The 22560-nt window shown below is 38.5% G+C and overlaps 2 protein-coding genes across 2 annotated transcripts; both read right to left on the reverse strand.

The window, feature by feature from the left end:
- Positions 1-7901: 7901 nt before the first annotated feature.
- LOC132097067 (transcription factor HES-2-like) lies at positions 7902-8888 on the reverse strand. The gene is made up of 4 exons (XM_059502699.1): positions 8762-8888; positions 8559-8654; positions 8358-8445; positions 7902-8256 (listed from the first exon to the last, which is right to left on the reverse strand). The coding sequence occupies exons 1-4, from the start codon at positions 8852-8854 to the stop codon at positions 7940-7942; spliced, it is 594 nt and encodes a 197-aa protein (XP_059358682.1). The 5' UTR covers positions 8855-8888; the 3' UTR covers positions 7902-7939.
- Positions 8889-16669: 7781 nt separating this feature from the next.
- LOC132097068 (transcription factor HES-2-like) lies at positions 16670-18030 on the reverse strand. The gene is made up of 4 exons (XM_059502700.1): positions 17904-18030; positions 17701-17796; positions 17500-17587; positions 16670-17398 (listed from the first exon to the last, which is right to left on the reverse strand). Exons 1-4 carry the CDS (start codon positions 17994-17996, stop codon positions 17082-17084), a joined length of 594 nt encoding a protein of 197 aa, XP_059358683.1. The 5' UTR covers positions 17997-18030; the 3' UTR covers positions 16670-17081.
- Positions 18031-22560: the final 4530 nt, after the last annotated feature.

Below are 22560 nucleotides of genomic sequence, written 5' to 3' on the forward strand. Positions count from 1 at the left end.
ATTTAATCCGATAATCAAAAATGCATGTCCACAGTTTTTTTCCTTCTCTGTTGGTGTGCTGTTGTCTGAGGTGTAGCAGTCAAGCCTGATTTGTGAAACTAAAAGTGTGTAATAAAATTAAATAAACGGTTTACTTTTTAAACGGTATGCAAGTTATAAGAGTAAAAACTATTGATTGAGTTGAAGAGCTTTTGAATGTTAAATGGACCAGACATGCGTCACAGTCTCCAAGCGCATCAATTAACCTCCAATGCTTGTGCTGGTCATGTCCAAAATAAGTAACTAAATACATAAAAAAAAACAGCCAAGCATTGTCTTAAGTTGTATTTACAACACTGTTCCAGAACAGTTCAACCCAAATATTCAGATGTGTAAAAGGCATTTTGTGTAGGACTGTTTCCTAAACCTGGGAGAGTAGCCTACAATGCTGGCTGTTCTGACTCACAGCCTGTAAACATTTTTTTATTTAAAGAATTTGCCACTGATGATTGAATCGCGAGTTTTGTGTAGAGTAGCACTTGTTGTTTTTTTCCTTTCTCCAGTCACAAATGCAGTCATTGTTTTATTTTTACACAGCGAGTCGCAATGCAACCAATGTGTAAAAGGCAGTATGTCATTACAATCAGTAATTACACTGAACAAAATGATTTTTCATGAACTTAACTCAAAGTTCTGAGACTTTCCTATGTACACAAAAGGCCTATTTCTCTCAAACATTGTTCACAAAACTGTCTAAATCTGTGTTAGTGAGCACTTCTCCTTTGCCAAGATAATTCACCAACCTCACAGGTGTGCCATATCAAGATGCTGATTAGACAGCATGATTATTGCACAGGTGTGCCTTAGGCTGGCCACAATAAAAGGCCACTCTAAAATGTGCAGTTTTATCTCACAGCACAATGCCACAGATGTCGCAAGTTTTGAGCGTGCAATTGGCATGCTCACTGAAGGAATGTCCACCAGAGCTGTTACCCATGAATTGAATGTTAAGTTCTCTCTACCATTAGCCGTCTCCAAAAGTGTTCCAGAAAATTGGCAGTACATCCAACCAGCCTTACAACCACAGACCACGTGTAACCACACCAGCCCAGGACCTCCACATCCAGCATCTTTACTTCCAAGATCGTCTGAGACCAGCCACCCTGACAGCTGCTGCAACAATCGGTTTGCATAACCAAAGAATTTCTGCACAAACTGTCAGAAACCATCTCAGGGAGGCTCATCTGCATGCTCGTTGTCATCACTGGGGTCTCGACCTGACTGCAGATCATCGTCGTAACTGACTGGAGTGGGCAAGTGCACACATTCGAGGGGTCTGGCACTTTGGAGAGTTGATTTCTGCATGGATGAATCCCCGGTCACTGAACAGGGCAGATGGTTGACAGCATGTATATCGTTGTGTGGGTGAGCGGTTTGCTGATGTCAATGTTGTGGATTGAGTGGCCCATGCTGGTGGTGGGGTTATGGTATGGGCAGGTGTCTGTTATGGACAATGAACAAAGGTGCATTTTATTGCTGGCATTTTGACTGCACAGAGATACTGTGATGAGATCCTGAGGACCATTGTTGTGCCATTCATCCACGACCATCACCTCATGTTGCAGCATGGTAATGCACGCAACATTTTTTTTAATGTATTTATTTATTTATTTTGGACATGACCAGCACAAGCATTGGAGGATAATTGATGCGCTCTTAGAGACTGTGAAGCATGCCTGGTCCATTTAACATTCAAACGCTCTTCAACTCAATCAATAGTTTTTACACTTATAACTTGCATAGCCTACCGTTTAAAAAGCAAACCGTTTATTTAATTTTATTACACACTTTTAGTTTCACAAATCAGCTTGACTGCTACACCTCAGACAACAGCACACCAACAGAGAAGAATTATTAAATCGTGCGCACAATTTATAAATCGAGTGAACGCAATAGTAAATCGAGTGAACGCAATAGTAATCGTGTGCACGTTTTAGTACATTGAGGGAATGAATTAGTAAATCATGCACATGATTTAGCCTTATATTTTTTCCTGCATGTCATGTGCGGGGCTCCTAGAGAAATAGGCCTTTTGTGTAGATAGAAAAAGTCTTAGATCTTTGAGTTCAGCTCATGAAAAATGGGGGCAAACACAAAAGTGTTGCATTTATAATATTTTTCAGTGTATGTCCCAATTGGATGCAACAAATGCCTAATTTACAGGTGCTGGTCATATAATTAGAATAGCAACAAAAAGTTGATTTATTCACTAATTCCACTCAAAAAGTGAAACTTGTATATTATATTAATTCATTACACACAGACCGATATATTTCAAATGTTTATTTATTTGAATTTTGATGATTATAACTCACAACTAAGGAAAATCCCAAATTCAGTATCTCAGAAAATCAGAATATTACTTAAGACCAATACAAAGAAAGGATTTTTAGAAATCTTGGCAAACTGAAAAGTATGAACATGAAAAGTATGAGCATGTACAGCACTCAATACTTAGTTGGGGCTCCTTTTGCCCTAAATTACTGCAGTAATGCGGCGTGGCATGGAGTCGATCAGTCTGTGGCACTGATCAGGTGTTATGAGAGCACAGGTTTCTCTGATAGTGGCCTTCAGCTCTTCTGCATTGTTGGGTCTGGCATATCACATCTTCCTCTTCACAATACCCCATAGATTTTCTATGGGGTTAAGGTCAGGTGAGTTTGCTGGCCAATTAAGGACAGGGATAGCATGGTCCTTAAACCAGGCACTGGTAGTTTGGCACTGTGTGCAGGTGCAAGGTCCTGTTGGAAAATGAAATCTGCATCTCCATAAAGTTGGTCAGCAGCAGGAATCATGAAGTGCTCTAAAACTTCCTGCTATACCGATGTGTTGACCTTAGACCTCAGAAAACACAGTGGACCAACACCAAGTCAAGTCAAGTTCCTTTATTTATACCCAAAGGTAGATTTTGTTTGCAGTAGAGTCCTCATACACACACATGAAACAGAGCACATATCACACATATCATCAAAAACTACATCATCAAAAGTTCTTATCGGTCCAGAATACATAATATATATAAAAAAAAAATAAAAAAAAAAAAAGTTTCAGTAGTCTCCTCATACAAAAAATAGGAAGTAAAATACATAAAAACCAAGTACACTATAAGCTATAACTTATTCCTCAAAGTAATGGCTGCATGAAAACAAAACTGTTTTTGTGTCTTTTTGTTCTACACCTGGGGATTATAAACCTACGCCCAGAGGGTAGAAGCTGGAATTCTGTGTCCAAAGGATGTGAACTGTCATTTAAAATGGAACTAGTTATGCGCTGTAACTGTTTTGTGTACAAGGTCTCCACATTAAGCGGCGGGCTGGTATCTTAAGCTGGTATCACCAGCAGATGACATGGCACCCCAAACCATCACTGACTGTGGAAACTTTACACTGGACCTCAAGCAATGAGGATTTTGTGCCTCTCCTCTCTTCCTCCAGACTCTGGGCCCCCGATTTCCAAAGGAAATGCAAAACTTACTTTCATCAGAGAACATAACTTTGGACCACTCAGCAGCAGTCCAGTCCTTTTTGAAGCGAGACGCTTCTGACGCTGTCGGTTGTTCAAGAGTGGCATGACACAAGGAAAGCGACAGCTGAAACGCATGTCTTGCATATATCTGTATGTAGTGGTCCTTGAAGCACTGACTCTAGGTGCAGTCCACTCTTTGTGAATCTCCCCCACATTTTTTAATGGGTTTTGTTTCACAATCCTCTCCAGGGTGCAGTTATCTCTATTGCTTGAACACTTTTTTTCTACCACATATTTTCCTTCCCTTCGCCTCTCTATTCATTTCCTCGGACACAGAGCTCTGTGAACAGCCAGCCTCTTTTGCAATGACCTTTTGTGTCTTGCCCTCCTTGTGCAAGGTGTCAATGGTCGTCTTTTGGACAACTGTCAAGTCAGCAGTCTTCCCCATGATTGTGTAGCCTACAGAACTTGACTGAGAGACCATTTAAAGGCTTTACAGGTGTTTTGAGTTAATTAGCTGATTAGAGTGTGGCACCAGGTGTCTTCAATATTGAATCTTTTCACAATATTTTAATTTTCTGAGATATTGAATTTGGTATTTTCCTCAGTTGTCAGTTATAATCGCCAAAATAAAAAGAAATAAACATTTGAAATATATCAGTCTGTGTTTAATGAATGAATATAATATACAAGTTTCACTTTTTGAATGGAATTTGTGAAATAAATCAACTTTTTGATGATATTCTAATTATATGACCAGCACCTGTATAATAGGTTTTATTGTTCTTATATTGCACCGGGACATGGCATCACAGTATGGCAAGTAGTGTATCATTTATGTTACATCGGCCAATCACAACGCACTGGAAAGCTGGCCAATCAGAGCACACCTCACTTTTCAGAAGGATGAGCTCTGTAAATATCAATGTGTTTCAGAAAGGCGGGGCATAGATGAGCAACAATAATGTACAGTATGTGAAAAATAATGGTTTTTGAGCCTTAAACCACATAAACACATTGCATTACATTGCAAAACAGTGTGTCAATAATGCAAAATGACAGTAAAAGGCAGTTCATCATTGAATTCAATGATGTCATCTCTGTTCAGTTTAAATAGTGTCTGTGCATTTATTTGCAATCAAGTCAACGATATCACTGTAAATGAAGTGACCCCAACTAAGCAAGCCAGAGGCTGCGGAGGCAAGGAACCTAAACTCCATCAGTCAAGTCAAGTCACCTTTATTTATATAGCGCTTTAAACAAAATGCATTGCGTCAAAGCAACTGAACAACATTTATTAGGAAAACAGTGTGTCAATAATGCTAAATAATGCATCGGTGACAGAATGGAGAAAAAAACCTTGGGAGAAACCAGGCTCAGTTGGGGGGCCAGTTCTCCTCTGACCAGACGAAACCAGTAGTTCAATTCCAGGCTGCAGCAAAGTCAGATTGCGCAGAAGAATCATCTGTTTCCTGTGGTCTTGTCCTGGTGCTCCTCTGAGACAAGGTCTTTACAGGGGATCTGTATCTGGGACTCTAGTTGTCCTGGTCTCCGCTGTCTTTCAGGGCAGTAGAGGTCCTTTCTAGGTGCTGATCCAACATCTGGTCTGGATACGTACTGGATCTGGTGGATATGGTGACTTTGGAATAAGAGAGAAACAGACAAATATTAGCGTAGATGCCATTCTTCTACTGATGTAGCAAGTACATCGGGTGTTATGGGAAGTGTTCCCGGTTTACCTAATTAATGCAGCCTAAAAATCCTTTAACGGATTTGGATAATAAAAGCATATTAGTATGTTATGTGTAAGCCAGGTTAAAGAGATGGGTCTTTAATCTAGATTTAAACTGCAAGAGTATGTCTGCCTCCCGAACAATGTTAGGTAGGTTATTTTAAGGGTTTAGGTGCCAAATAGGAAAAGGATCTGCCGCCCGCAGTTGATTTTGATATTCTAGGTATTATCAAATTGTCTGAGTTTTGAGAACGTAGCGGACGTGGAGGATTATAATGTAAAAGGAGCTCATTCAAATACTGAGGTGCTAAACCATTCAGGGCTTTATAAGTAATAAGCAATATTTTAAAATCTATACAATGTTTGATAGGGAGCCAGTGCAGTGTTGACAGGACCGGGCTAATATGGTCATACTTCCTGGTTCTAGTAAGAACTCTTGTTGCTGCATTTTGGACTAGCTGTAGTTTGTTTACTAAGCGTGCAGAACAACCACCCAATAAAGCATTACAATAATCTAACCTTGAGGTCATAAATGCATGGATTAACATTTCTGCATTTGACATTGAGAGCATAGGCCGTAATTTAGATATATTTTTGAGATGGAAAAATGCAGTTTTACAAATGCTAGAAATGTGGCTTTCTAAGGAAAGATTGCGATCAAATAGCACACCTAGGTTCCTAACTGATGACGAAGAATTGACAGAGCAACCATCAAGTCTTAGACAGCTATCTAGGATATTACATGCAGAGTTTTTAGGTCCTATAATTAACACCTTTGTTTTTTCAGAATTTAGCAGTAAGAAATTACTCGTCATCCAGTTTTTTATATCGACTATGCATTCCATTAGTTCCACAGCATCCCAATTGGATTTAAGTCCAGACTTTGACTTAAAATCTTAATTTTGTTTTGATTGAGCCATTCAGAGGTGGATTTGCTGGTGTGTTTGGGATCATTGTCCTTTTGCATAACCCAAGTGTGCTTGAGGTCACAAACTGATGGCCAGACATTCTCCTTCAGGATTTTCTGACAGAGTGCAGAATTCATTCTTCCATCAATTATGGCAAGTCATCAAGATCCTGAAGCTGCAAAGCAGCCCCAGACAATCATACTACCACCACCATTTTTGACTGTTGGTATTGTGTTCTTTTTATGAAATGCTGTGTTGGATTTATGCCAGATGTATCAGGACACACTCATTCCAAAAAGTTCAACTTTTTTCGCATCAGTCCACGGAATATTTGCCCAAAAGTCTTGATAATCAAGATATTGAGGCAAATGTGAGACAAGCCGTTGTGTTCTTTTTGGTCAGCAATGGCTTTTGCCTTGTAATTCTCCCATGCATCCATCTTTCTTATTGTTGAATCATGGACACTGACCTTAATTGAGGCTAGTGAGGCCTGCAATTCTTTAAATGTTGTTCTGGGTTCTTTTATGACCTCCTGGATGAGTTGTTGTTGCGCTCTTGGAGTAATTTTGGTAGGCCGGCCACATGGGAAGGTTCAGCACTGTTCCAAGTTTTCTCCATTATAATGGCTCTGACCGTGGTTCGCTGGAGTCCCAAAGCTTTAGAAATAGCTTGATAACCCTTTCCAGACTGATACATGCCAACTATTTTGTTTCTCATATGTGACCCTGGACCACAAAACCAGTCTTGAGTTACTGGGGTATATTGGTATCAAAAAAATAAAAAATAAATAATAAACAAATTAAAAAAAACACAGGAAGGGGAAAAAAACATTTTCAAGCACTGCATGTTTATCTACGGTCGCTTCAATGGCATAAAAGTTTAACTGAAGAAATTTAGATTTAGATACTAAAATCACTGATGAGTCAAAAATATTTTATATTTGTGTATGAATGCAGCGAAGTTTCATGAAACAGACTTATCACTAAAGATGTGTCTTTTGCGACACTTGTTTGCCGCGCAAAAATAAATAAATAAATAATAATTAAATAAAATACAATAAAATAACCTGAGCGCAGGGAGCTGTCTGTGTAAGGAATGCTAAAGAGAAGATCATTTCTATGGTTTCTCAGACTACAAATAACTCATATAATAACTTATGCTAAATGGAAAATGGTTGCTGTTGTTTTCCAGTTTTATTTTTTAATCCAGATCAATGCGTATGTGTGCCTAGGAAATAGTTTTATATTTGCGTGTTCTTTTTTGTTTTGTTTGTCATTTCTGCATTCCTGTCAACTTCCAGCTGCTTTATTCACCCAGTGAGAAATTTTAAAAACCATTTCCAATAAATAAACAAACAAGATTTCAAGAATTTCAAAGCAAAAAGGTTTTATTCTTCTGTTGATTCACAATAATATTTTGTGATTATGCTTTCTTCAGGGACATTCATTTTGCCATTAATAAATAACACACAGTGTTTACGATTTCTTTGCACAGACCAAATGAAATCAAGTAAATTGTGCAAACCTCAGAAAAACATTTTAACCCTTGGGGTTTACAATTTTGTTGATTACAACCCATAGTATTTAAACCCCCAGCGAGGATTGCATAACGTTATATTCATGAAGACAGCATGATCTGTGCTCGCTGGCTTTCTTTCATTTACAAAGCAGCATTTCCTTAAATTCCTTACATGTAATCTCCATCACAGGCTTTACATTTTAACAAAAACCTACTATGATAAATAAATAATATGCAGAGTTAATTCTAAACAATTTCCCCGAAGGCTTGTGTTTGGTCACCAGGGTCTCCACATGTCCACAGCTGCTTGTGGCACAGACTGAGGTTGACTGGGAGCTGAAGCGCTACTGATGGAGTGGTTCTCCGTTGCAGAGCTGCTGTTCCTCAAGCTCACAAGTCTCTGGTGCATTTGTGAAATCATTCTGGAGTTCTGAGTACAGCAGTTCTGGCAGGAGGACGTTGCAGACACCATGGAGTGCTGGATGAACTCGTTGACGCGCTGACGGGTTTCTGTTTCGAGGTTAGACTGTGGCAGCATCGCAGAGATGCGCTGCAAGCATGCTTTATATCCCTCTTTATAGCTGCCTGTTTGACCTTTGCAGAGAGAAAAAATAGTAAATACATTTGGACCATGTTAAAATAAATACAGTTGCCAGTAGACTCTGAAAAAATAATAATAAATTAAAATCACTCACCTTTAGCTGATGAGGAAGGCAGGTCTCTGAGGAACCGCACAGTCATTTCGAGAATGTCAGCTTTCTCCAGCTTTGAATAGCGTGAAGCCTAAAATATTGAAAGTGATTGGACACATTAGGGTATTGTTCAGACACTGACATAGGCTAAATTTGAATTTAAGTAGGCTACTGTATGACCATGCAAGTACCAGAGATACTTACGTCTTTGCCGACCAAAGGGAGTATAAGTGTTTTTAAGTGATTGAGGCTCTCGTTAATGCGAGCCCGCCTTCTTTTTTCCATCAATGGCTTGAGAGACTGGAAAAAGACAGAAATCGGTTAGTGTGAGTGTGAGTTTATAGATGCCACAAGCACAACCGTTAACATGGCTCAGTGTGTTCGAAGGAACCCAAAATCATCCTCACCTTTCTCAATTCATGTGCCTCTTTTCTTTGAGCCACAGTCATTCGAGAACCGAATGAGTGGGAATGAGCTTCGGTAATAATGTTTGGAGTCATGATTTGATCGGGTGGTGTCTCTAAATGTGCTCTTGAGAGATGAGCAGAGAGTTTTGTGGTCATGGTGTGTGAGAGGGGTCTTTTATAGGGCCCTTTGGCGTGGAGGCAGGGCTTCTGTTCTATTGTGACTTCGGTTGGACGCAGAGGGGGATGCCAAAGGTCTGATCTGTGATCTGACTGTCCCACAACTCGTGAAGTTCCAATGAACTTACCATCTGTTGAGTGATGTCAGCATCATCCAAAGGCACTGGTATATGCGATTATGATTTTTATTGTCTCGTAGACCTCCACATGTGTTTTATAAAATATATAGGCCTACATATACATACATAGGCTTACACAATAAAATGTGGAAGTTAATGCACAATCATTTACAAAATGCTAGTTAATTTTCCATTCCGCATTTTGTTTAATGTTTATTGCTGAGGCATTAATGCTTCAAGGCATTTAAAGTTGTGGGTTACTTTAACTTGTCTTTGTTTTATTATAATTTGTGCTTTAAGATATTTTATTTCACAAGGAAAACCGCCATATTGGACATCTAATAAATAATACAGAGCATGATGACCGCGCGATAATTAACCAAGCCACGCTATAGCTACTGTCAACATCTGTTTACATTCGGACCATGTTCGATATATAGCTTACGTGTTTTTACTCCAAAATATAGCAAAACCATACCTTGGAAAATTACATAGACTGTATTTTAGTTCATATTAAACAAGGGTAAGGATGTTTGGAATACAACAGAGTTTAAAAACAAATCCCCAATATATATTAAAGGATGGTTAGAGATGAAAATAAAAAATATATAAAGAAATAAGGTTTTATTTATATAGAAAGGAAATTAAACTGCCTTTTCTATGTTTCTTTCCTAAAATCCAATTTTTTTCCCCTAATTTTTATTATTATTATATGTTTGTATTTTGCAGTGACCAGAAATATTAGTTGTTCTGTGGCTCTATGAAACACCTTGTTTCAAATCAGCGGTGATCTCACGCGTCTGACACGCGCCGTTACAATGTAACAGATGGATGTCTGTTCTTCCAATCACACCAAAGCGCGCCACTAATTTGAATCCCAACCCCCACAAATCAAGACTGCAAACTCTTCAGTAACATGTTTGCTATATTATCATCCTATCACGTTGCTTCGTTTATAGCGTGCCTTTCCAAACTACTGGCGTCTGTGTCTGAGCCATTTGACCGAATATGGCAATAGAGCATCACAGTCTGACGCAAAAAAGAACTGTGTTTTCTTCTTCTCATTCTTCTTCTTCTTCTTCTTCTTCTTCTTCTTCTTCTTCTTCTTTTTCTTCTTCTTCTTCTTCTTCTACTTCTTTCTTTCTCTTTGTTTAATTCTGGGTTATGGGGGTTGGGGATGGGGGACATAGGAAATAGGGTGACACACACACATATAAAAATTTAATCCGACAATCAAAAATGCATGTCCACAGTTTTTTTCCTTCTCTGTTGGTGTGCTGTTGTCTGAGGTGTAGCAGTCAAGCCTGATTTGTGAAACTAAAAGTGTGTAATAAAATTAAATAAACGGTTTACTTTTTAAACGGTATGCAAGTTATAAGAGTAAAAACTATTGATTGAGTTGAAGAGCTTTTGAATGTTAAATGGACCAGACATGCGTCACAGTCTCCAAGCGCATCAATTAACCTCCAATGCTTGTGCTGGTCATGTCCAAAATAAGTAACTAAATACATTAAAAAAAACCGCCAAGCATTGTCTTAAGTTGTATTTACAACACTGTTCCAGAACAGTTCAACCAAAATATTCAGATGTGTAAAAGGCATTTTGTGTAGGACTGTTTCCTAAACCTGGGAGAGTAGCCTACAATGCTGGCTGTTCTGACTCACAGCCTGTAAACATTTTTTTATTTAAAGAATTTGCCACTGATGATTGAATCGCGAGTTTTGTGTAGAGTAGCACTTGTTGTTTTTTTCCTTTCTCCAGTCACAAATGCAGTCATTGTTTTATTTTTACACAGCGAGTCGCAATGCAACCAATGTGTAAAAGGCAGTATGTCATTACAATCAGTAATTACACTGAACAAAATGATTTTTCATGAACTTAACTCAAAGTTCTGAGACTTTCCTATGTACACAAAAGGCCTATTTCTCTCTCTTGACTGCTACACCTCAGACAACAGCACACCAACAGAGAAGAATTAGTAAATCGTGCGCACAATTTATAAATCGAGTGAACGCAATAGTAAATCGAGTGAACGCAATAGTAATCGTGTGCACGTTTTAGTACATTGAGGGAATGAATTAGTAAATCGTGCACATGATTAAGCCTTATATTTTTTCCTGCATGTCATGTGCGGGGCTCCTAGAGAAATAGGCCTTTTGTGTAGATAGAAAAAGTCTTAGATCTTTGAGTTCAGCTCATGAAAAATGGGGGCAAACACAAAAGTGTTGCATTTATAATATTTTTCAGTGTATTTCCCAATTGGATGCAACAAATGCCTAATTTACAGGTGCTGGTCATATAATTAGAATAGCAACAAAAAGTTGATTTATTCACTAATTCCACTCAAAAAGTGAAACTTGTATATTATATTAATTCATTACACACAGACCGATATATTTCAAATGTTTATTTATTTGAATTTTGATGATTATAACTCACAACTAAGGAAAATCCCAAATTCAGTATCTCAGAAAATCAGAATATTACTTAAGACCAATACAAAGAAAGGATTTTTAGAAATCTTGGCAAACTGAAAAGTATGAACATGAAAAGTATGAGCATGTACAGCACTCAATACTTAGTTGGGGCTCCTTTTGCCCTAAATTACTGCAGTAATGCGGCGTGGCATGGAGTCGATCAGTCTGTGGCACTGATCAGGTGTTATGAGAGCACAGGTTTCTCTGATAGTGGCCTTCAGCTCTTCTGCATTCTTGGGTCTGGCATATCACATCTTCCTCTTCACAATACCCCATAGATTTTCTATGGGGTTAAGGTCAGGTGAGTTTGCTGGCCAATTAAGGACAGGGATAGCATGGTCCTTAAACCAGGCACTGGTAGTTTGGCACTGTGTGCAGGTGCAAGGTCCTGTTGGAAAATGAAATCTGCATCTCCATAAAGTTGGTCAGCAGCAGGAATCATGAATTGCTCTAAAACTTCCTGCTATACCGATGTGTTGACCTTAGACCTCAGAAAACACAGTGGACCAACACCAAGTCAAGTCAAGTTCCTTTATTTATACCCAAAGGTAGATTTTGTTTGCAGTAGAGTCCTCATACACACACATGAAACAGAGCACATATCACACATATCATCAAAAACTACATCATCAAAAGTTCTTATCGGTCCAGAATACATAATATATATAAAAAAAAAAAATAAAAAAAAAAAGTTTCAGTAGTCTCCTCATACAAAAAATAGGAAGTAAAATACATAAAAACCAAGTACACTATAAGCTATAACTTATTCCTCAAAGTAATGGCTGCATGAAAACAAAACTGTTTTTGTGTCTTTTTGTTCTACACCTGGGGATTATAAACCTACGCCCAGAGGGTAGAAGCTGGAATTCTGTGTCCAAAGGATGTGAACTGTCATTTAAAATGGAACTAGTTATGCGCTGTAACTGTTTTGTGTACAAGGTCTCCACATTAAGCGGCGGGCTGGTATCTTAAGCTGGTATCACCAGCAGATGACATGGCACCCCAAACCATCACTGACTGTGGAAACTTTACACTGGACCTCAAGCAATGAGGATTTTGTGCCTCTCCTCTCTTCCTCCAGACTCTGGGCCCCCGATTTCCAAAGGAAATGCAAAACTTACTTTCATCAGAGAACATAACTTTGGACCACTCAGCAGCAGTCCAGTCCTTTTTGAAGCGAGACGCTTCTGACGCTGTCGGTTGTTCAAGAGTGGCATGACACAAGGAAAGCGACAGCTGAAACGCATGTCTTGCATATATCTGTATGTAGTGGTCCTTGAAGCACTGACTCTAGGTGCAGTCCACTCTTTGTGAATCTCCCCCACATTTTTTAATGGGTTTTGTTTCACAATCCTCTCCAGGGTGCAGTTATCTCTATTGCTTGAACACTTTTTTTCTACCACATATTTTCCTTCCCTTCGCCTCTCTATTCATTTCCTCGGACACAGAGCTCTGTGAACAGCCAGCCTCTTTTGCAATGACCTTTTGTGTCTTGCCCTCCTTGTGCAAGGTGTCAATGGTCGTCTTTTGGACAACTGTCAAGTCAGCAGTCTTCCCCATGATTGTGTAGCCTACAGAACTTGACTGAGAGACCATTTAAAGGCTTTACAGGTGTTTTGAGTTAATTAGCTGATTAGAGTGTGGCACCAGGTGTCTTCAATATTGAATCTTTTCACAATATTTTAATTTTCTGAGATATTGAATTTGGTATTTTCCTCAGTTGTCAGTTATAATCGCCAAAATAAAAAGAAATAAACATTTGAAATATATCAGTCTGTGTTTAATGAATGAATATAATATACAAGTTTCACTTTTTGAATGGAATTTGTGAAATAAATCAACTTTTTGATGATATTCTAATTATATGACCAGCACCTGTATAATAGGTTTTATTGTTCTTATATTGCACCGGGACATGGCATCACAGTATGGCAAGTAGTGTATCATTTATGTTACATCGGCCAATCACAACGCACTGGAAAGCTGGCCAATCAGAGCACACCTCACTTTTCAGAAGGATGAGCTCTGTAAATATCAATGTGTTTCAGAAAGGCGGGGCATAGATGAGCAACAATAATGTACAGTATGTGAAAAATAATGGTTTTTGAGCCTTAAACCACATAAACACATTGCATTACATTGCAAAACAGTGTGTCAATAATGCAAAATGACAGTAAAAGGCAGTTCATCATTGAATTCAATGATGTCATCTCTGTTCAGTTTAAATAGTGTCTGTGCATTTATTTGCAATCAAGTCAACGATATCACTGTAAATGAAGTGACCCCAACTAAGCAAGCCAGAGGCTGCGGAGGCAAGGAACCTAAACTCCATCAGTCAAGTCAAGTCACCTTTATTTATATAGCGCTTTAAACAAAATGCATTGCGTCAAAGCAACTGAACAACATTTATTAGGAAAACAGTGTGTCAATAATGCTAAATAATGCATCGGTGACAGAATGGAGAAAAAAACCTTGGGAGAAACCAGGCTCAGTTGGGGGGCCAGTTCTCCTCTGACCAGACGAAACCAGTAGTTCAATTCCAGGCTGCAGCAAAGTCAGATTGCGCAGAAGAATCATCTGTTTCCTGTGGTCTTGTCCTGGTGCTCCTCTGAGACAAGGTCTTTACAGGGGATCTGTATCTGGGACTCTAGTTGTCCTGGTCTCCGCTGTCTTTCAGGGCAGTAGAGGTCCTTTCTAGGTGCTGATCCAACATCTGGTCTGGATACGTACTGGATCTGGTGGATATGGTGACTTTGGAATAAGAGAGAAACAGACAAATATTAGCGTAGATGCCATTCTTCTACTGATGTAGCAAGTACATCGGGTGTTATGGGAAGTGTTCCCGGTTTACCTAATTAATGCAGCCTAAAAATCCTTTAACGGATTTGGATAATAAAAGCATATTAGTATGTTATGTGTAAGCCAGGTTAAAGAGATGGGTCTTTAATCTAGATTTAAACTGCAAGAGTATGTCTGCCTCCCGAACAATGTTAGGTAGGTTATTTTAAGGGTTTAGGTGCCAAATAGGAAAAGGATCTGCCGCCCGCAGTTGATTTTGATATTCTAGGTATTATCAAATTGTCTGAGTTTTGAGAACGTAGCGGACGTGGAGGATTATAATGTAAAAGGAGCTCATTCAAATACTGAGGTGCTAAACCATTCAGGGCTTTATAAGTAATAAGCAATATTTTAAAATCTATACAATGTTTGATAGGGAGCCAGTGCAGTGTTGACAGGACCGGGCTAATATGGTCATACTTCCTGGTTCTAGTAAGAACTCTTGTTGCTGCATTTTGGACTAGCTGTAGTTTGTTTACTAAGCGTGCAGAACAACCACCCAATAAAGCATTACAATAATCTAACCTTGAGGTCATAAATGCATGGATTAACATTTCTGCATTTGACATTGAGAGCATAGGCCGTAATTTAGATATATTTTTGAGATGGAAAAATGCAGTTTTACAAATGCTAGAAACGTGGCTTTCTAAGGAAAGATTGCGATCAAATAGCACACCTAGGTTCCTAACTGATGACGAAGAATTGACAGAGCAACCATCAAGTCTTAGACAGCTATCTAGGATATTACATGCAGAGTTTTTAGGTCCTATAATTAACACCTTTGTTTTTTCAGAATTTAGCAGTAAGAAATTACTCGTCATCCAGTTTTTTATATCGACTATGCATTCCATTAGTTCCACAGCATCCCAATTGGATTTAAGTCCAGACTTTGACTTAAAATCTTAATTTTGTTTTGATTGAGCCATTCAGAGGTGGATTTGCTGGTGTGTTTGGGATCATTGTCCTTTTGCATAACCCAAGTGTGCTTGAGGTCACAAACTGATGGCCAGACATTCTCCTTCAGGATTTTCTGACAGAGTGCAGAATTCATTCTTCCATCAATTATGGCAAGTCATCAAGATCCTGAAGCTGCAAAGCAGCCCCAGACAATCATACTACCACCACCATTTTTGACTGTTGGTATTGTGTTCTTTTTATGAAATGCTGTGTTGGATTTATGCCAGATGTAACAGGACACACTCATTCCAAAAAGTGCAACTTTTTTCGCATCAGTCCACGGAATATTTGCCCAAAAGTCTTGATAATCAAGATATTGAGGCAAATGTGAGACAAGCCGTTGTGTTCTTTTTGGTCAGCAATGGCTTTTGCCTTGTAATTCTCCCATGCATCCGTCTTTCTTATTGTTGAATCATGGACACTGACCTTAATTGAGGCTAGTGAGGCCTGCAATTCTTTAAATGTTGTTCTGGGTTCTTTTATGACCTCCTGGATGAGTTGTTGTTGCGCTCTTGGAGTAATTTTGGTAGGCCGGCCACATGGGAAGGTTCAACACTGTTCCAAGTTTTCTCCATTATAATGGCTCTGACCGTGGTTCGCTGGAGTCCCAAAGCTTTAGAAATAGCTTGATAACCCTTTCCAGACTGATACATGCCAACTATTTTGTTTCTCATATGTGACCCTGGACCACAAAACCAGTCTTGAGTTACTGGGGTATATTGGTATCAAAAAAATAAAAAATAAATAATAAACAAATTAAAAAAAACACAGGAAGGGGAAAAAAACATTTTCAAGCACTGCATGTTTATCTACGGTCGCTTCAATGGCATAAAAGTTTAACTGAAGAAATTTAGATTTAGATACTAAAATCACTGATGAGTCAAAAATATTTTATATTTGTGTATGAATGCAGCGAAGTTTCATGAAACAGACTTATCACTAAAGATGTGTCTTTTGCGACACTTGTTTGCCGCGCAAAAATAAATAAATAAATAATAATTAAATAAAATACAATAAAATAACCTGAGCGCAGGGAGCTGTCTGTGTAAGGAATGCTAAAGAGAAGATCATTTCTATGGTTTCTCAGACTACAAATAACTCATATAATAACTTATGCTAAATGGAAAATGGTTGCTGTTGTTTTCCAGTTTTATTTTTTAATCCAGATCAATGCGTATGTGTGCCTAGGAAATAGTTTTATATTTGCGTGTTCTTTTTTGTTTTGTTTGTCATTTCTGCATTCCTGTCAACTTCCAGCTGCTTTATTCACCCAGTGAGAAATTTTAAAAACCATTTCCAATAAATAAACAAACAAGATTTCAAGAATTTCAAAGCAAAAAGGTTTTATTCTTCTGTTGATTCACAATAATATTTTGTGATTATGCTTTCTTCAGGGACATTCATTTTGCCATTAATAAATAACACACAGTGTTTACGATTTCTTTGCACAGACCAAATGAAATCAAGTAAATTGTGCAAACCTCAGAAAAACATTTTAACCCTTGGGGTTTACAATTTTGTTGATTACAACCCATAGTATTTAAACCCCCAGCGAGGATTGCATAACGTTATATTCATGAAGACAGCATGATCTGTGCTCGCTGGCTTTCTTTCATTTACAAAGCAGCATTTCCTTAAATTCCTTACATGTAATCTCCATCACAGGCTTTACATTTTAACTAAAACCTACTATGATAAATAAATAATATGCAGAGTTAATTCTAAACAATTTCCCCGAAGGCTTGTGTTTGGTCACCAGGGTCTCCACATGTCCACAGCTGCTTGTGGCACAGACTGAGGTTGACTGGGAGCTGAAGCGCTACTGATGGAGTGGTTCTCCGTTGCAGAGCTGCTGTTCCTCAAGCTCACAAGTCTCTGGTGCATTTGTGAAATCATTCTGGAGTTCTGAGTACAGCAGTTCTGGCAGGAGGACGTTGCAGACACCATGGAGTGCTGGATGAACTCGTTGACGCGCTGACGGGTTTCTGTTTCGAGGTTAGACTGTGGCAGCATCGCAGAGATGCGCTGCAAGCATGCTTTATATCCCTCTTTATAGCTGCCTGTTTGACCTTTGGAGAGAGAAAAAATAGTAAATACATTTGGACCATGTTAAAATAAATACAGTTGCCAGTAGACTCTGAAAAAATAATAATAAATTAAAATCACTCACCTTTAGCTGATGAGGAAGGCAGGTCTCTGAGGAACCGCACAGTCATTTCGAGAATGTCAGCTTTCTCCAGCTTTGAATAGCGTGAAGCCTAAAATATTGAAAGTGATTGGACACATTAGGGTATTGTTCAGACACTGACATAGGCTAAATTTGAATTTAAGTAGGCTACTGTATGACCATGCAAGTACCAGAGATACTTACGTCTTTGCCGACCAAAGGGAGTATAAGTGTTTTTAAGTGATTGAGGCTCTCGTTAATGCGAGCCCGCCTTCTTTTTTCCATCAATGGCTTGAGAGACTGGAAAAAGACAGAAATCGGTTAGTGTGAGTGTGAGTTTATAGATACCACAAGCACAACCGTTAACATGGCTCAGTGTGTTCGAAGGAACCCAAAATCATCCTCACCTTTCTCAATTCATGTGCCTCTTTTCTTTGAGCCACAGTCATTCGAGAACCGAATGAGTGGGAATGAGCTTCGGTAATAATGTTTGGAGTCATGATTTGATCGGGTGGTGTCTCTAAATGTGCTCTTGAGAGATGAGCAGAGAGTTTTGTGGTCATGGTGTGTGAGAGGGGTCTTTTATAGGGCCCTTTGGCGTGGAGGCAGGGCTTCTGTTCTATTGTGACTTCGGTTGGACGCAGAGGGGGATGCCAAAGGTCTGATCTGTGATCTGACTGTCCCACAACTCGTGAAGTTCCAATGAACTTACCATCTGTTGAGTGATGTCAGCATCATCCAAAGGCACTGGTATATGCGATTATGATTTTTATTGTCTCGTAGACCTCCACATGTGTTTTATAAAATATATAGGCCTACATATACATACATAGGCTTACACAATAAAATGTGGAAGTTAATGCACAATCATTTACAAAATGCTAGTTAATTTTCCATTCCGCATTTTGTTTAATGTTTATTGCTGAGGCATTAATGCTTCAAGGCATTTAAAGTTGTGGGTTACTTTAACTTGTCTTTGTTTTATTATAATTTGTGCTTTAAGATATTTTATTTCACAAGGAAAACCGCCATATTGGACATCTAATAAATAATACAGAGCATGATGACCGCGCGATAATTAACCAAGCCACGCTATAGCTACTGTCAACATCTGTTTACATTCGGACCATGTTCGATATATAGCTTACGTGTTTTTACTCCAAAATATAGCAAAACCATACCTTGGAAAATTACATAGACTGTATTTTAGTTCATATTAAACAAGGGTAAGGATGTTTGGAATACAACAGAGTTTAAAAACAAATCCCCAATATATATTAAAGGATGGTTAGAGATGAAAATAAAAAATATATAAAGAAATAAGGTTTTATTTATATAGAAAGGAAATTAAACCGCCTTTTCTATGTTTCTTTCCTAAAATCCAATTTTTTTCCCCTAATTTTTATTATTATTATATGTTTGTATTTTGCAGTGACCAGAAATATTAGTTGTTCTGTGGCTCTATGAAACACCTTGTTTCAAATCAGCGGTGATCTCACGCGTCTGACACGCGCCGTTACAATGTAACAGATGGATGTCTGTTCTTCCAATCACACCAAAGCGCGCCACTAATTTGAATCCCAACCCCCACAAATCAAGACTGCAAACTCTTCAGTAACATGTTTGCTATATTATCATCCTATCACGTTGCTTCGTTTATAGCGTGCCTTTCCAAACTACTGGCGTCTGTGTCTGAGCCATTTGACCGAATATGGCAATAGAGCATCACAGTCTGACGCAAAAAAGAACTGTGTTTTCTTCTTCTCATTCTTCTTCTTCTTCTTCTTCTTCTTCTTCTTCTTTTTCTTCTTCTTCTTCTTCTTCTACTTCTTTCTTTCTCTTTGTTTAATTCTGGGTTATGGGGGTTGGGGATGGGGGACATAGGAAATAGGGTGACACACACACATATAAAAATTTAATCCGACAATCAAAAATGCATGTCCACAGTTTTTTTCCTTCTCTGTTGGTGTGCTGTTGTCTGAGGTGTAGCAGTCAAGCCTGATTTGTGAAACTAAAAGTGTGTAATAAAATTAAATAAACGGTTTACTTTTTAAACGGTATGCAAGTTATAAGAGTAAAAACTATTGATTGAGTTGAAGAGCTTTTGAATGTTAAATGGACCAGACATGCGTCACAGTCTCCAAGCGCATCAATTAACCTCCAATGCTTGTGCTGGTCATGTCCAAAATAAGTAACTAAATACATTAAAAAAAACCGCCAAGCATTGTCTTAAGTTGTATTTACAACACTGTTCCAGAACAGTTCAACCAAAATATTCAGATGTGTAAAAGGCATTTTGTGTAGGACTGTTTCCTAAACCTAGGAGAGTAGCCTACAATGCTGGCTGTTCTGACTCACAGCCTGTAAACATTTTTTTATTTAAAGAATTTGCCACTGATGATTGAATCGCGAGTTTTGTGTAGAGTAGCACTTGTTGTTTTTTTCCTTTCTCCAGTCACAAATGCAGTCATTGTTTTATTTTTACACAGCGAGTCGCAATGCAACCAATGTGTAAAAGGCAGTATGTCATTACAATCAGTAATTACACTGAACAAAATGATTTTTCATGAACTTAACTCAAAGTTCTGAGACTTTCCTATGTACACAAAAGGCCTATTTCTCTCTCTTGACTGCTACACCTCAGACAACAGCACACCAACAGAGAAGAATTAGTAAATCGTGCGCACAATTTATAAATCGAGTGAACGCAATAGTAAATCGAGTGAACGCAATAGTAATCGTGTGCACGTTTTAGTACATTGAGGGAATGAATTAGTAAATCGTGCACATGATTAAGCCTTATATTTTTTCCTGCATGTCATGTGCGGGGCTCCTAGAGAAATAGGCCTTTTGTGTAGATAGAAAAAGTCTTAGATCTTTGAGTTCAGCTCATGAAAAATGGGGGCAAACACAAAAGTGTTGCATTTATAATATTTTTCAGTGTATTTCCCAATTGGATGCAACAAATGCCTAATTTACAGGTGCTGGTCATATAATTAGAATAGCAACAAAAAGTTGATTTATTCACTAATTCCACTCAAAAAGTGAAACTTGTATATTATATTAATTCATTACACACAGACCGATATATTTCAAATGTTTATTTATTTGAATTTTGATGATTATAACTCACAACTAAGGAAAATCCCAAATTCAGTATCTCAGAAAATCAGAATATTACTTAAGACCAATACAAAGAAAGGATTTTTAGAAATCTTGGCAAACTGAAAAGTATGAACATGAAAAGTATGAGCATGTACAGCACTCAATACTTAGTTGGGGCTCCTTTTGCCCTAAATTACTGCAGTAATGCGGCGTGGCATGGAGTCGATCAGTCTGTGGCACTGATCAGGTGTTATGAGAGCACAGGTTTCTCTGATAGTGGCCTTCAGCTCTTCTGCATTGTTGGGTCTGGCATATCACATCTTCCTCTTCACAATACCCCATAGATTTTCTATGGGGTTAAGGTCAGGTGAGTTTGCTGGCCAATTAAGGACAGGGATAGCATGGTCCTTAAACCAGGCACTGGTAGATTTGGCACTGTGTGCAGGTGCAAGGTCCTGTTGGAAAATGAAATCTGCATCTCCATAAAGTTGGTCAGCAGCAGGAATCATGAAGTGCTCTAAAACTTCCTGCTATACCGATGTGTTGACCTTAGACCTCAGAAAACACAGTGGACCAACACCAACACCAAGTCAAGTCAAGTTCCTTTATTTATACCCAAAGGTAGATTTTGTTTGCAGTAGAGTCCTCATACACACACATGAAACAGAGCACATATCACACATATCATCAAAAACTACATCATCAAAAGTTCTTATCGGTCCAGAATACATAATATATATTAAAAAAAAAAAAAAAAAAAAAAAAGTTTCAGTAGTCTCCTCATACAAAAAATAGGAAGTAAAATACATAAAAACCAAGTACACTATAAGCTATAACTTATTCATCAAAGTAATGGCTGCATGAAAACAAAACTGTTTTTGTGTCTTTTTGTTCTACACCTGGGGATTATAAACCTACGCCCAGAGGGTAGAAGCTGGAATTCTGTGTCCAAAGGATGTGAACTGTCATTTAAAATGGAACTAGTTATGCGCTGTAACTGTTTTGTGTACAAGGTCTCCACATTAAGCGGCGGGCTGGTATCTTAAGCTGGTATCACCAGCAGATGACATGGCACCCCAAACCATCACTGACTGTGGAAACTTTACACTGGACCTCAAGCAATGAGGATTTTGTGCCTCTCCTCTCTTCCTCCAGACTCTGGGACCCCGATTTCCAAAGGAAATGCAAAACTTACTTTCATCAGAGAACATAACTTTGGACCACTCAGCAGCAGTCCAGTCCTTTTTGAAGCGAGACGCTTCTGACGCTGTCGGTTGTTCAAGAGTGGCATGACACAAGGAAAGCGACAGCTGAAACGCATGTCTTGCATATATCTGTATGTAGTGGTCCTTTAAGCACTGACTCTAGGTGCAGTCCACTCTTTGTGAATCTCCCCCACATTTTTTAATGGGTTTTGTTTCACAATCCTCTCCAGGGTGCAGTTATCTCTATTGCTTGAACACTTTTTTTCTACCACATATTTTCCTTCCCTTCGCCTCTCTATTCATTTCCTCGGACACATTTCCTCTGTGAACAGCCAGCCTCTTTTGCAATGACCTTTTGTGTCTTGCCCTCCTTGTGCAAGGTGTCAATGGTCGTCTTTTGGACAACTGTCAAGTCAGCAGTCTTCCCCATGATTGTGTAGCCTACAGAACTTGACTGAGAGACCATTTAAAGGCTTTACAGGTGTTTTGAGTTAATTAGCTGATTAGAGTGTGGCACCAGGTGTCTTCAATATTGAATCTTTTCACAATATTTTAATTTTCTGAGATATTGAATTTGGTATTTTCCTCAGTTGTCAGTTATAATCGCCAAAAAAAAAGAAATAAACATTTGAAATATATCAGTCTGTGTTTAATGAATGAATATAATATACAAGTTTCACTTTTTGAACGGAATTTGTGAAATAAATCAACTTTTTGATGATATTCTAATTATATGACCAGCACCTGTATAATA

The sequence above is a fragment of the Carassius carassius genome, chromosome 21, assembly GCF_963082965.1.
Source record: "Carassius carassius chromosome 21, fCarCar2.1, whole genome shotgun sequence".
Classification (NCBI taxonomy): domain Eukaryota; kingdom Metazoa; phylum Chordata; class Actinopteri; order Cypriniformes; family Cyprinidae; genus Carassius; species Carassius carassius.